Source organism: Lissotriton helveticus, chromosome 9 (genome assembly GCF_964261635.1).
Source record: "Lissotriton helveticus chromosome 9, aLisHel1.1, whole genome shotgun sequence".
NCBI lineage: Eukaryota > Metazoa > Chordata > Amphibia > Caudata > Salamandridae > Lissotriton > Lissotriton helveticus.
This window is the reverse complement of record NC_136070.1, coordinates 562524256-562537697: the sequence shown is the minus strand read 5'-3', so window position 1 is coordinate 562537697 and position 13442 is coordinate 562524256. Positions and strand designations below refer to the sequence as shown.

The following is a 13442-nucleotide window of genomic DNA, read 5'->3' as shown; positions in this document are numbered from 1 at the left end:
AAGAACGTACCTACCCGTACTTACATAAAGACTACTACCAAAATCAAGGTAGTCATCAAGATCAAGGCAGTTATCAGGGCAGTCTCAATCAACATCAGCAGAAGAGAATTACCTTCTCTGAAACAGGGTCTGACACAGACGGGGGAAGAGACCACATTAGGCCCCCAAAGACAACATTACGAGACACAACCCTCTACCTCCAGGCAGCCTTTTTTAGGGCAGGGCAGGAGGGGATCCGGACCACCTCGGAGAGCACGAGGTGCCAGACGGGGTTGGTACCGAAATCAGTACACACCAGGGCAAAGGCAGACACGCAATCAACATTACGAATGGTAGAAACAGATAGACACCAGATGGAGGAAAATAACACCATCCCCATATTCAACCTTTCTCAACATCAGTTGAGCGAAGCAGAGATTTCAGTATTATCTGCTGGGTTGTCGTTTGTTCCTACCAACAGGAATAATCTTTTCCAGACAAAATTGGAACTATATAGGTTCTTCAGAACCATAAGGCTTAAGGATTTTTTCACAAATAGACCAACGAATCAAGAAAAGGACATCACAGGCCTTCATCATCCATCAACCTTCTTTCCGCCGAATAATTTAGTGGCGAAGGAGATTCTCACATTTGAAAATGCTGTCATAATACAAACTGAGAATCTATTTAAAAAACCACCATTCTATTTGAATAACCTCAATAAAGAGGAATTTACAGCCCTTAAGAACCTGCAATCTCTAAAAGATACCATCATTAAACCAGCAGATAAGGGCGGAGGGATAGTCCTTTGGAACCATGAGTCATACAGAACAGAGATGTTGAAACAACTCAACATTGAGACCAATTACCATTGGTTAACAATTGATCCCACAGCAAGGTTACAAAAAGAGATAACAGTGTTGAGTAAAAGAGGTCTGGATGGTGGCTGGTTGAGCGAGAAGGAAGCTTCTTTCCTGATCAACCGGGCCCCCACCATTCCAGCAATTTACATTCTCCCGAAGATTCACAAAGATTCAGCAAAACCACCAGGGAGGCCCATAGTTTCGGGTTGTAACTCATTACTCAAACCACTAGCTGAATACTCAGATTTCTTTATAAGGCCTTTTTCAGTTGGTGCAAGTAGCTACATCAGAGACACCACTGCTGTAATTAACAATCTTGAACATCATAGTTTTGACCCTACAAAAGAAATCATGGTCACTATGGACATTGAAAGTCTGTACTCGAATATTCCACAATTGGAAGTACTCAGTCTTTTAGAACAACTTTTGAATACACGTACCATTCCCCACAATGTACCAACAGACTTTGTGGTAGATTGTATTAAGATCTCTTTATGCGAGAATTATTTTCTGTTAGAAAAAACCTTCTACAAACAGCTAAAAGGAGTAGCAATGGGGGCTGTGTATGCCCCCGACATAGCAAATATATATGTGGCTAATTCTGAAGTACAACATGTTAATAGATCACTAAATCCTTATCTAGCCAACATTTCATGTTGACGATATATTTATGATCTGGAGAGGCACGGTTGAGCTCTTGAACCAATTCCACCAATGGCTCAATAATAGAAACTCACATCTGAAATTTACAATGGAGAAATCCACACAAGAGATGAACTTTCTAGACATAACTATTAAATCAGGGGAGAACAACACACTGTATACAACCCTCTATACAAAACCAACAGCTAGGAACACGCTTTTAAAATACACTAGTCATCATCCTAAGGCACTGAGGGATGGGTTGCCCTTTGGGCAATTCCTTAGGCTCAGGCGTAATTGCACGAAGCGCACTGACTATTTCTATGAGGCGAAAAAACTAAAGATCAAATTAGCAGCTAGGGGTTATCCAAACAAACTCCTAAAGATCGCTCTGAAGAGGGCATGGTACAACAATCGGGAAGCTCTTTTAGAAACTAAAGAGAAGACAGAAATAAAAGCTCTGGTTTGTGTGACCACTTTTGGGACCATGACACAACAGTTAAAAAAGATCGTGAGTCAGAACTGGTCACTTCTAAAGAGTCTTCCAGAGTTACAAGCAAAACCGATGTTTGTGTTTAAACGTGGCCAAAACCTCAGGGACAAACTGGTTCGAGCCTTTGACAACCAGATTGACACTAATATCGTTGACAACATGAGACAATTGTCACCTATAAAAGGTCACTACAAATGCAATCAGTGCATGGCTTGTGCAACCACAAAGAACATCAAATCATTCACCACGCTCAATGGTGAAGTGAGAGAACTGAAACAATTTTCCAATTGCAGAACTACAAATGTAGTCTATTGTGTGAGATGTCCTTGTAATCTGACATACATAGGAAAAACTACTCAGATGGCAAAGCAAAGGATATTACAGCACCAATCGCGGATACGCTGTAATGTGGAAAATGCACCATTGGTGGAGCATTTCAGAGCCCTTAAACACAGTGAGAAGGAGATAGATTGGTGGATTATAGAAGTGGTGAAACAAACCATCAGGCAAAAAAACGTCGATCAAATTCTGACATTGAAAGAAAACCGCTGGATAGAAATGGCCAATAGTATTAAACAAGGTTTAAACTCTGCCACAGAATGGCACACATTGGCATGTCTACGCTAAAGATCAGCAACAGATCATTATAAGTGTTGAACAAGCTTCTCTTTATCCATTATTGGTGTGATCAGATTGTGCGCGGCATAATAGCCAAGAGTTGTATGAGGTAAGAAGTTGTTAAGTATATAAACTACTGAATACTATGAATCCAGAGTATGTTCATTTGACCTTTTTCTTATTCAATGACTAATGGTGGTCCATCCAAGGGCAATCAGACTGTGCGCGGCTCAGTAGCCAAGAGTTAAAGGAGATACATAGGAGGTAAGATATTCTACAAGACTAGATTCTATAACAATTGGTTTAGCCGAAATCTTGATTAAGTTCACTTGGCTTTCTAAGTATAACAATTCATCGTGGTACAATCAAGAGTTATTATAATGTGCGCGGCATAGAAGCCGAGAGTTATAGCAAAGTCACAGAAGATAAGACCATCATAAAGACTATACTCTAAAAAACTGCTTTATGTAGATCACCCCATGACTGGATAGTCATTGTCATGATATCTACAACACTGTTCAAAATATCTAAGTTTCTATGTAAGAAGCCTGTGTTTAGAATACCTAAGTATCGATGTAAGAAGCCTGGGTTTATTTTCTCCATGATATAGAAACTCTAAACAGTGGCTTTATATAAGGCTTAAGTTTTATAAAGAAGTTTTCACGGTTTCAACATATGTCCCGCAATATGGTGAATACACCCCCAATCGACATTCTGCAAAGTCGGAAACATCTGTGGTCTATACTTGTAGATAATTTTGTAAGTACCTTTAGGCCAAACTATAACATTTAAGCTATCGTTTTCAATACATGACATGAAACAAATTAATTTTATTGAGAATAGATATGTCCAACATCTTATCGTGATGTTATTGTGGCAGAGGTAAACGCGGCAATTCCATTAGAACTTTACAATAGTGTCCATCAAAAGTTAAAAAACAGCCTTCCGTGATAAATACCCCACTATGAGATGGCCGCCATAGTTGTCTTACTAAGTATGATACTTTCTAAAATGACGAAAAACAGGAAGTATTTAAACAGGGGCCAGGCGCTTTGAAACTGAGTCATACTCTCACGAGATTACGCTACGATTGAGCCAGCTCAGAAACGTCGGAAGTTAAAACAAGTAAGTGCCACATTCGAGTCTCCACTTAGGTAATAGTTTTTTTAAAAAAAACATTAAATAGCTAAAAAACTAGACGGTTGTATTTTCTCTAAAGATATACCTTTGATTAGAGAGGTTAGAAGTTTAGCTGCCAAAGCGATAATTAAAGCGGGTTGCTTATGACATACGCTACTAGCCCTATAACGTTAACGTAGATGAGAATACTTTGAAACCCTTGTTTTACAAAAGTGCAGAAGCCGGCCCCAGTTTACAGCACAATCACCGGCACAATCGTAGATAAAATAATTAGTAAACGACGATTTTCATTTAAACAATCGAATTTTACCGCACTATGAACAAGTTTGTTTCAACATACAGTCTCCGTCTTTTTAGAAACAGTGTGGAGACGCAGAAAGAATACAGTCGCTCCATCTTTCACTTCGGTTCAAACATTCTAAAGCAAAAAGGTAAACATTCTAATTCTTTGATTTGTCAACATCCTGAACTTAGTTTTAAGTATGTATAGATTATCTTAAATCTATCTTCCTTCGTTAGGTTGTTTGAAAACTGCAAATAAAGGTTCCATCATCATTCAGAGCCTGCATTCAACAAAAATAGGTAAAAGTCTTTCATTCTAGGGGTCGTTAGAGACAAAGTCCCTCGAAATCAAGGTTTGATTAAGTAAACAATAGACAGTAATAGGATTATGAGTCAAGTCCCCGAATTTAGGTACAACTTAGACAAATGATTCAAAGTTATGAGGCTGGATTAACACAATTAAGTGCTGAATAGAGATCTATCAGTAAGAAGTTAGAAGTAAAGTATTTGAGTATTCCTTGTCAAGAGTTCAAAAAATGTTTAGCTTTGACCCATTTTTGAAAATGATTAAAATGGCAATTCCAAAAATATTGAAAGTTACAAGGTTTGGTTAACACAATAAAGTGCTGATTAGAGATCCATCAGCAAGAAGTTATAACCTAAGTACTGAATTTTCCTTGTCAAGAGTTAACAAATGTTTAGCTTTGACTCATTCTGAAAATGACTATAATTTCATACGTTTGACAATATGTTGTTTGAATTAAACAATTTACACATCTATTAACTGGGTGGGTAGAACAAGTATTCAAGGTGGAGCTCTTTAGCTCTATTAGCACACGGTATATGATTTTAAATTTAAAATGTTTTTTAGTTTTGAAAGGTAACATGATAATTGTTGTATCTTTCACACGGGGTCTCTACTCTCTCAATTTTGAATTGTCCTGAAGATGGCCTTGAGGATGTAACAACTAGAAGGCCGAAACGTCAACTTTTTTGTCCACATCTTTTAAGTTTCAACTATTTAGACAATTTGAATTATTGTATGAAGTAACACAGGATTCATTGTTACCTATTGATAAAGGGTGGACAGTAGCATAGGTGGACGAGTAGAACAATTCATTTATTTCTGAGTCCATTTGTGTTTTTGATTAATTCTTTTCATTTATTGTAATAGTACCCTTTTTAAGTAAATATATAAAAATGAAATTTTGTTTTACAAACATAATATCCGTGTAGCTTTTCATTATTCTCAAGTATTTTGATTACTGTGTCTAATTGAATGAGACAGAAAATAAGAATAACAGGTCTCTAATACATTTCACTGGTCTGACAAGTGGACTGCAACATCCATTGTACTATCCACCACAGTGACAATGTAAACATAACTGCAGGCTTGACACCAGTAGCCTAGGTTTAAACTACAAATTCGACCTGTCAAAATAACCTATTTGACAGGACTAAACCTTCTGAAATGGAATTGGGTGGCTGGTAGGTAATAGTGTGCACTTGAAGGACACAAGTAACAAGGCTATGCTTCAAGGGAAGGACAACCACACGATGGTCAAGGCAAGCCATCGAATAAGAAGCAAGCAAATAATATTGACAATAAAGTCAATCAATGGTAAGAAATGGGCAACCTTTACATCCTTAAGTCCACTGTAAGAACTTGGAAATCCAACAATTGTTGTTTTTTTGCAACCAGACAGCTTGCACTGCCTGGTAAGCTTGACTTAGTATGGGATGACAAAAGCCTTCAGATGGTTGTTAAGGGTGGCCGGTAGACAAACATTTGCATATGTGGGTGAAGCAAACGATATCTCTTACCTCATTGGATGAAGATCAAACATAGGTGGCTGGAGTTCAGCCAGCTCGATAGCGGTGATTCCTATGGCCCAAATGTCACAGAGCTGATTGTAGCCACCTTTCCTCTCCACGGCGGCTACCTCTGGTGCCATCCTGCATACAGCAGAGGAGACAGGGAGGAATATATGTTCAACAAGGAGACAAGCAGATATGTAGAGGTTAGAAAAGAAGTAGGATAGGAAAACAAATCATCACACTCTCATTTGGTCATCTCCTTAGCTTCTATTCTCAGAGATATGATGTAGGAGCAAGACTGCTCATTTGGGAACAGCAGACGGGGCAAAATAAAGTGATAATATTTTTAATATTGAGCACTTGGAAAAAACACACCACAAAATAAACAGTATCCTGTAACACACATCATAAGTGGTTTAAATATGATATGTTTGTTAATTGGATGGGAGAGATATAGAGGCCAGGGTTAACAAATGCGCACAGTACCTCCCTCTAATTTCCAGGTATCACAAGCTTCTGTACCCAGAATTAGAGAAAGCCTGTGGGTTCTTTAATTAACATTCCAGTATGTGGTGGTTTATTTCTTTCGTGCAACTGATAAAATCAAAAATTGGGTGGAGTGTTATTCCCTGCAGACGTGTAGTGAGGGTCTAAATGGTACTCAGTTTATCGACCTTGAAAAGATGAAATGGAAAGTCAGACTACAAGTTTACACACTTTTCATTTGCAAGTTGCATGAAGATACTTCCAGCAAGTATTCAGTCCTCTACGCTATTTCATTGAGCTTAATGTGATTCTGGGGAAGGGTGAGCATTGTACTTACCAGTAAGGTGTCCCAATGAACGACTTCCTCTTGGCCACTGATGCAGTGATTTCTGCAGAAACACCAAAGTCCGCTAAAAGGGAGAAGAAAATAAACAAAAACAGCTAGTAAAAACAAAAGAATTATCTGCACTTCCACCCCCCTGTCCAATTTAAGATTTCTATTCATTTGCAAGATTGCTCCTGAGCTCAGCCCAAATAGGGTAATTGTGCATCAAGCCATGTCTTCATGCCCTTCTTGGTGAAAGCAGCACAGGACATCTAAAGGTGCAAATCTGACACTGGTTATTCCTTGTGAAGAATGTCCCGGTTACTTACTGGTAATCCTCATTACTCTGAGCCCTGGTCTTTCCTGACACAATCGTGGCTCCCGCCCCAGCTGCTGGAGGTGGGATTGATTATGTTATATTTACGCATTCTATTGTGTGTTTACTTTGCTTGGTATTTTGTCTGGAAGTGATGTCACTGTTTCCTCTGTTTTGGGATGTTTGGATAAATAGCGGCCATGTTAGGGACATTATTTTTGACAGCTAGGGAATATGTTCTGCAGTTGGAGACAAACCTCAGTGGTAAGGACTGGATATGGGAAGACGGACGAGGAAGAAATGGCAAATCCTTGTTTGGTGATGAAGGCTTAGAACTAGAGGCCTCATTGTGGCTCAACAACTTAAGATGGAGCTCATCAACGACAATTTCATTAAGTGACCAATTTAACAGGCGACCTTCCTCCCTGGCCCTAAATAAATGGACTGGAATATTGCTGAGAACTTGTCTTAACTCCGAGGTACATTTTATTTAGCTCAAAGACCGGGTTAAAGTAGATTGATGTGAGGCAATTCAGATTAAATCAGATGCCTTGCCTAAAGCATTATTTCCACTTCAGAAATCATATCTCCAGTACAAAATAGACAATCTTGAATCACTGAAGTCAGCCTATTTCTGTCACGTCGAGCAAGGAAAATGTTACTTACCTGTAACCATCAGTCTGTAGCATGCAGTGCTGCCTACTCACATGATTTGCACACCTCTACCATGTGGTGTTTGGCACGGACGCTACAGGTCATTTTTCTTCAAAGCAGATATTCCGGTTTCAAGGTGATCCATCCCCCGAAACCTACCAGGGTGCCAAGAAATAGACTCTATATCATATTGTGTTTTCCCGTACAGTGAGAATAAGTAAGAGTACTGATGCGAATCAGGACTGCCCTTCTTTTCTTGTGTAAAGGAAAAAACTGTATTAAAAAAAGTGATTAATGTTATAATTTCATAGCTTTAGCTCGCATTTAGGGAAATGGGAGTGTGTATGTGAATTTACAGCACTACAAGTCTCGTTTCGTATTTTATTTCGTCATTGTTTAATTTTACCCTGTTTTTAGGTAATGACTCGGCCCTCACTTGCACTATAATCGGTTCGAGCACCGCACTTGGCGGGTCCATCTTCACTCGTTCAGAACTTGTAGAGAACTTGCAGCGCCTTCTTGGGGGTAATTATTGCGCGCTCGGCGGCGCCATTGGTGGTTAGCGTGCTAGGGGTTGACTGTGACCTACTTAAGGCGGCCATGTCTACGCGCAGCGTTCGCGCGCAACGTGAGCTCGCCGGAGTCACGCCAGAGTCCAGCCTGTCTGCGCCCGTCCGCGCTGAGGACGGGCTGGACGGCTGGTTGCCGTGTCTTTACGAGGACATTTCTACGACTATTAGGTACCTGAGCCATGATCTCCTTAGGCTTAAACCTCCCCATCTCCCTTGTTACTATAAATTTTCACCGGAGGATCTTCTACATCCTCTAGTTTGCGGGTGTTCCCTTGCGGGTTCTGGAGGCACTAGTCCCCCTCTGTCGCCTCACCCTATGGGACCCCATACTAACAATGGAGGCAGCACTGTGAGAGAAGACGGCTTTCTCATTAATGCTCGCTCGCTTATTAAGCATAATATTGCCTTTAAGGACTTTGTGCTGGACAGAAAGCCCCCATGGGTATTCGTCACCGAAACATGGGCAAAGGATTCGTCTGGCCCAGACCTTGTTGAGGCAGTACCAGAGGGATATTTCCTGGCCCGGATGGACAGAATAGGGCGAGTAGGAGGAGGGTTGGCTATCCTTTATAAGGATAGTTCTCTATGTTACACCTTACCCATAACAGACCCTCAGGACAACTTTCAGGCCCTCTATTTCTCCCTAAAAGGTGTTCATGAATCCCCATTTAACGGGATTCTGATTTATCGTCCTCCCGGCCCTAGAGCTGATTTTGGGCAACAGTTATTTCACATCCTTGAACCTTACTTTGGCCGTGAACATCTAACAGTCCTGGGTGACCTGAACTTTCATTTAGAGAAGGTGCTGGTTAGTGATACTTTCACCCTGCTGGATGCCCTGTCCTCCTGTGGGCTGTCTCAGCTGGTGAGAGGAGCCACCCATCAAGCTGGTCATACGCTTGATGGGGTTTTCTCCAATGACATCAGGTTGACTGTAAAGGACCCCCTTCCCCTCTCTTGGTCGGACCATTTCGCCGTACTGATTGAAGTGACCTCTCTGATCGTAGACAGGAAAGAAAAGGTCCCGAGCAAAATGGAATCAAGGAGGAATTTTAAAAATATTTCTAATATCTCTCTTGCCCCCTGGATTTCTAGTCTGTCCACTCCCCAGGAGGCAGATATCCATCTGGCGGTCTCGAAGTTTGACAATGCTGTTACTATGGCATTTGACGAACTGGCCCCTGCCAGGCTGCGTTACTCGGCGAGGAAAAAAACGTCGGCTCCGTGGTTCTCTGAGCACCTAAGACTCCTTAGACAAGGAGTCAGGAGACAGGAGCGTCTTTGGCATACCAGCTGGGATCTAAGGGATAAAGAGGCGCATAAGATCTTATTGAGGGGCTATAAGGCGGAGGTTATAAGGGTGAAACAGGAATATTTCACTGCTCTTACCATTTCACTCTCCTCCCCAAAAGAGCTCTTCAAGATTGTCGACTCTCTGACATCCCTGCAGATCCCAGATCCTGTTATTGCCTCCCAGCTACTTTGTAACAACATAGCGCTCTTTTTTCAGACCAAGATCGCGGATATCTACTCAGCTTTAGAGCTACAGAGGTCTATAACCTCTGAGCCCCCTGCCCCCTCTGTTCCCGCATTAGCTTCCCTCGAGAACTGTCCATTGGAACGCCTGACCTCCTTTCCCCCCCTCTCCCTCCAGGAACTAGAGAACCTCCTGGATAAAACCAGGTCTGGTTCCCCTTTAGATGCCTGTCCGCTTAAGATCCTCAAGCAGTGCAGGGAATCCCTCCTGCCCCCGCTTGTTGAGATCATGAACAGGGCTATGAGGGACGGCATCCTCCCTCAGCAATGGAAGAGGGCAGTGGTAAAGCCGCTGCTCAAGAAACCATCTCTCGATCCTGGGGTGTTAAAGAACTTCCGCCCTATCTCACTGCTCCCTGCTCCTGCGAAGATCCTGGAAATCCATCTGAATAAGCATCTTGCAAGCTTCGTGGAAAGCTCAGGTCAGCTGGACCACTCGCAGCATGGTTTCAGGAGGGAACACAGCACCGAGTCTGCCCTCACCATAGTGTTGGATAATATCCGCACACGAGTGGATGGGGGTCAGACCACCCTCCTGATCCTGCTAGATCTCACAGCTGCCTTCGACACCCTTTCTCCCTCAGTTTTAACTTCTCGCCTGAGGGAGATTGGGGTTGAGGGGTCTGCCCTGTGCTTGCTGACCTCCTTCCTCGATCAGAGAGAGCAGAGGGTGAAGCTGGGGGACTTTTTATTTCCATCCCTGTCTGTGCAATGTGGGGTCCCTCAGGGGTCGGCATTAAGCCCGACCCTTTGTAACATCTATGTGACCCCACTTGCCAGACTCATAAGATCTTTTGGGATGGAGGTAGTCTCCTACGCCGACGACACCCAGATCCTCGTCTCTCTCTCCCAGTCGGCCAGTTCGGCTGCCTCCAACTTTAGATCTTGCATGGAGGCAGTCGCTCAATGGATGATTCACAATTCATTGAAATTAAACGGGGAGAAGACGGAGGTCATGGTGTTCGGAGGAAAGGAAGAGACATGGTCGGCGGATTGGTGGCCGGACTCTCTGGGAGCCTGTCCTGTCCCTGCTATATCAGCTAAAAATCTAGGAGTTCTGATTGACCCCACCCTCAGCATGCGCCAACAGGTCAATAGGACAGTCTCAACCTGTTGGGGTATTATCCATGTACTGAGGAAGATCAGACACTATCTCTCTCAGCAGGCCAGAAAACAGATAGTGATTGCACTTATTGGCTCCCGTCTGGACTATTGTAATGCGCTGTATGCAGGACTAAACAAGGGTCTGCTACAGCGTTTACAAGTGGTCCAGAACGTGGCGGCCAAATTTGTTTTAGACCTGCCTAGACGTGCCTCGGCCACATCCGCCAGAAAATCACTACACTGGCTCCCCGTTGAAGACCGGATCCTCTTTAAAATATTGTGCTTGACTTATGGGGCTTTGGCCAGAGGTAGTGCCACTGGGATCGGATCCATCCTGTCTCCCTATAGCCCCTCGAGGAATCTACGCTCTAGCGACAAATCTCTTTTATCAGTGCCCCGTATTCGTAGAGCTAAATGGGGTGGCAAAGCCTTCTCCACTCTCGCACCTAAGTGGTGGAACGCTCTTCCGGGGGATCTTAAGTCCCTTCCCACCATGCAGTCATTCAGAAAGGCTCTGAAAACTCGGCTTTTTGCGAAGTCATACTCGTAGTTGTGCTCTGTCTTTCTATGTCTTGATCTGTTTTGTTAGGCGCCTTGATGCCTTCGGGTTTTAGTAGCGCACTATACATTTTTTTCATTCATTCATTCATACAAGTAGCAAACCAGTTTTTACAGGCAAGAATGCTTTACGTTTGCAGCATGTGGAGCTGTAGATCACATGTATATCATAGACTAAAAAGCAAGAAGTCCCTCTTCTTAAACCAGTGTCTTGAGAGCTGTAGCCGAAGACATTTGGGACACATTTGTAAGGACAGTTTGCTTGACTTGTGCTTCTTGGTGGCATGAATGCCCAGACAATGTTTGGTAAAAGTGTGAATGGTAAACCACGTTATAGCTTTATATGTGTCCCCAGTGGGATATTACCCATTGTGGGACACAGAGTGTGGCCTGCGTTTCCATCTAGCAAGGCTACTCTGGAAAAATACCCTTAAGGGTACGTGCCAAAAGCTACCACGAATTGCTTTGTCTTTCAAAATGATTTAGGATGGTCGATATAGTACATGAGTGCTCTTATGACATTTAAAGTTAGTAAGGTCTTTTAGGGCGCGAGAAGGTGACAACCTAAGGTAGATTTGTTTTAAGGACGACTTGTTCTTTATGCACTTGAATACATAGATTCTCCATTGTCAGAGCTTGTAGTTCACTAACTATACAATGAGGAAGGCCACCTTCTATAAAAGAAACTGCAATGGGCATTAGTGTAATGGGGCAAATGTTGGACCCATGAGCTTAGTAAAAAACAATGTTGAGTTCATATGAGGGAGCTGGTGGGGCTCTTGCAGAAATTATTATTTTTAGATCTTCCATATCACCAGTATTTATAAATATTTATTTGTGTTGTCGTTTTTGTAAGTAAAATGTCACATCGGCTAAATGTACCCTGATTGAAGTATATGCTACCATTGCCAAATGTAAGTGGAGCAACCAACAGGTAATATCTTGCTAGAGGCCTGTACAGTCTGCTTCCTGAAACTAGTGCAAATGTGAAAAAATCTCATCTGCACGACTGTGTAACAAGCCCTTGTTGAGGGCTTACTGGCCTCCTTAAGCACTAGCAAGCACTCTTCCAGAATTTGAAAATACCCACACCCTAAGGCCTTAGGTGCCAAATCACAAAATGTAATGCCCTGAAGCTGGGGTGTTGTAGCCGACCTTAATAGTGTGTGATGAGGCTGTCATACAGAGGCAGCCGCTATGTGCACTCAAACATTTCCAGAAACTGTACCATGACAGTCTTGTTCAGGTTGGTTCTTTAAGAATTATCCTCATAGAAGCCTGCCTTATTTTCCCAACAATGTATGTTAGTGCTAGCAAGGGGAAAGCATACACAAAAAACCTGACCAGTTCTCTCAAAGATCATTACCCGTGGACTGTTGATGCGGATACTTGGAAGTGAAGCTTTGGCATTTTGCATTCTCGTGGGTGGTTGATCGCTGTGTTTCCCAGCGATGGAAGTATTGCTGAAGAACATGGTGGTTGATCGCCAATTTGTGTTGTTGCTGATGCACCCTCCTGATCAGGTCCACAGAGTAATTGTCTACTCTGGGGAGGTGTTCAGCCAGGAAAATGACTCAATTGTGAATGTTCCAATGCCAGATTGTCTGAACCAGCCTGCGATGAGTTCGGTGTGTGTCCTTGTTTTTTAAGGTATTACATATTGTGTTCATGTCGTCTGTACAAATGAGCACTGTCTGGTTTTGAATTACTTTGTAAAATACTTAGAGAGCCAACTGAATTGCCAATAGTTCCAGTACATGCTGAAGAGACCATTGGCCCTGGTTTTTCAGCTGGCCTAGATGGGCTCCCTACCCTGTCAGGGTCGCACCTGTGTTCATGGTCACTTGTGGCTGAGAGTCAAGAAGGACCTGCCCATTAACAAGTTCTTGTGTTCCAAAATAACAGTTTCTGCTGAATTCTGGGATCCACCAGCACTTGATCTTCTCACTTACTTGCCACTTGGGACCACTGTATAGCAAGGCACTCATGCAGAAGGTGTATCTGCAACTGAGCACTTTGAAATATTGCCAAAAAAGATGGCAACATTCCTAGGAGT

General features: G+C 42.5%; 1 protein-coding gene across 2 annotated transcripts in view; it reads right to left on the bottom strand.

Moving 5' to 3' along the window:
* Nucleotides 1-13442, bottom strand: part of MAP4K2 (mitogen-activated protein kinase kinase kinase kinase 2) — a 365575-nt gene that overhangs the window by 211673 nt on the left and 140460 nt on the right. For both annotated transcript variants that reach the window (XM_078660469.1, XM_078660470.1), the window contains exons 8-9: nucleotides 6659-6731; nucleotides 5842-5973 (exon numbers count right to left, since the gene is read on the bottom strand). In XM_078660469.1, the coding sequence (XP_078516595.1) occupies nucleotides 5842-5973; nucleotides 6659-6731 (205 nt within the window). The remainder of the gene's footprint in view (nucleotides 1-5841; nucleotides 5974-6658; nucleotides 6732-13442) is intronic.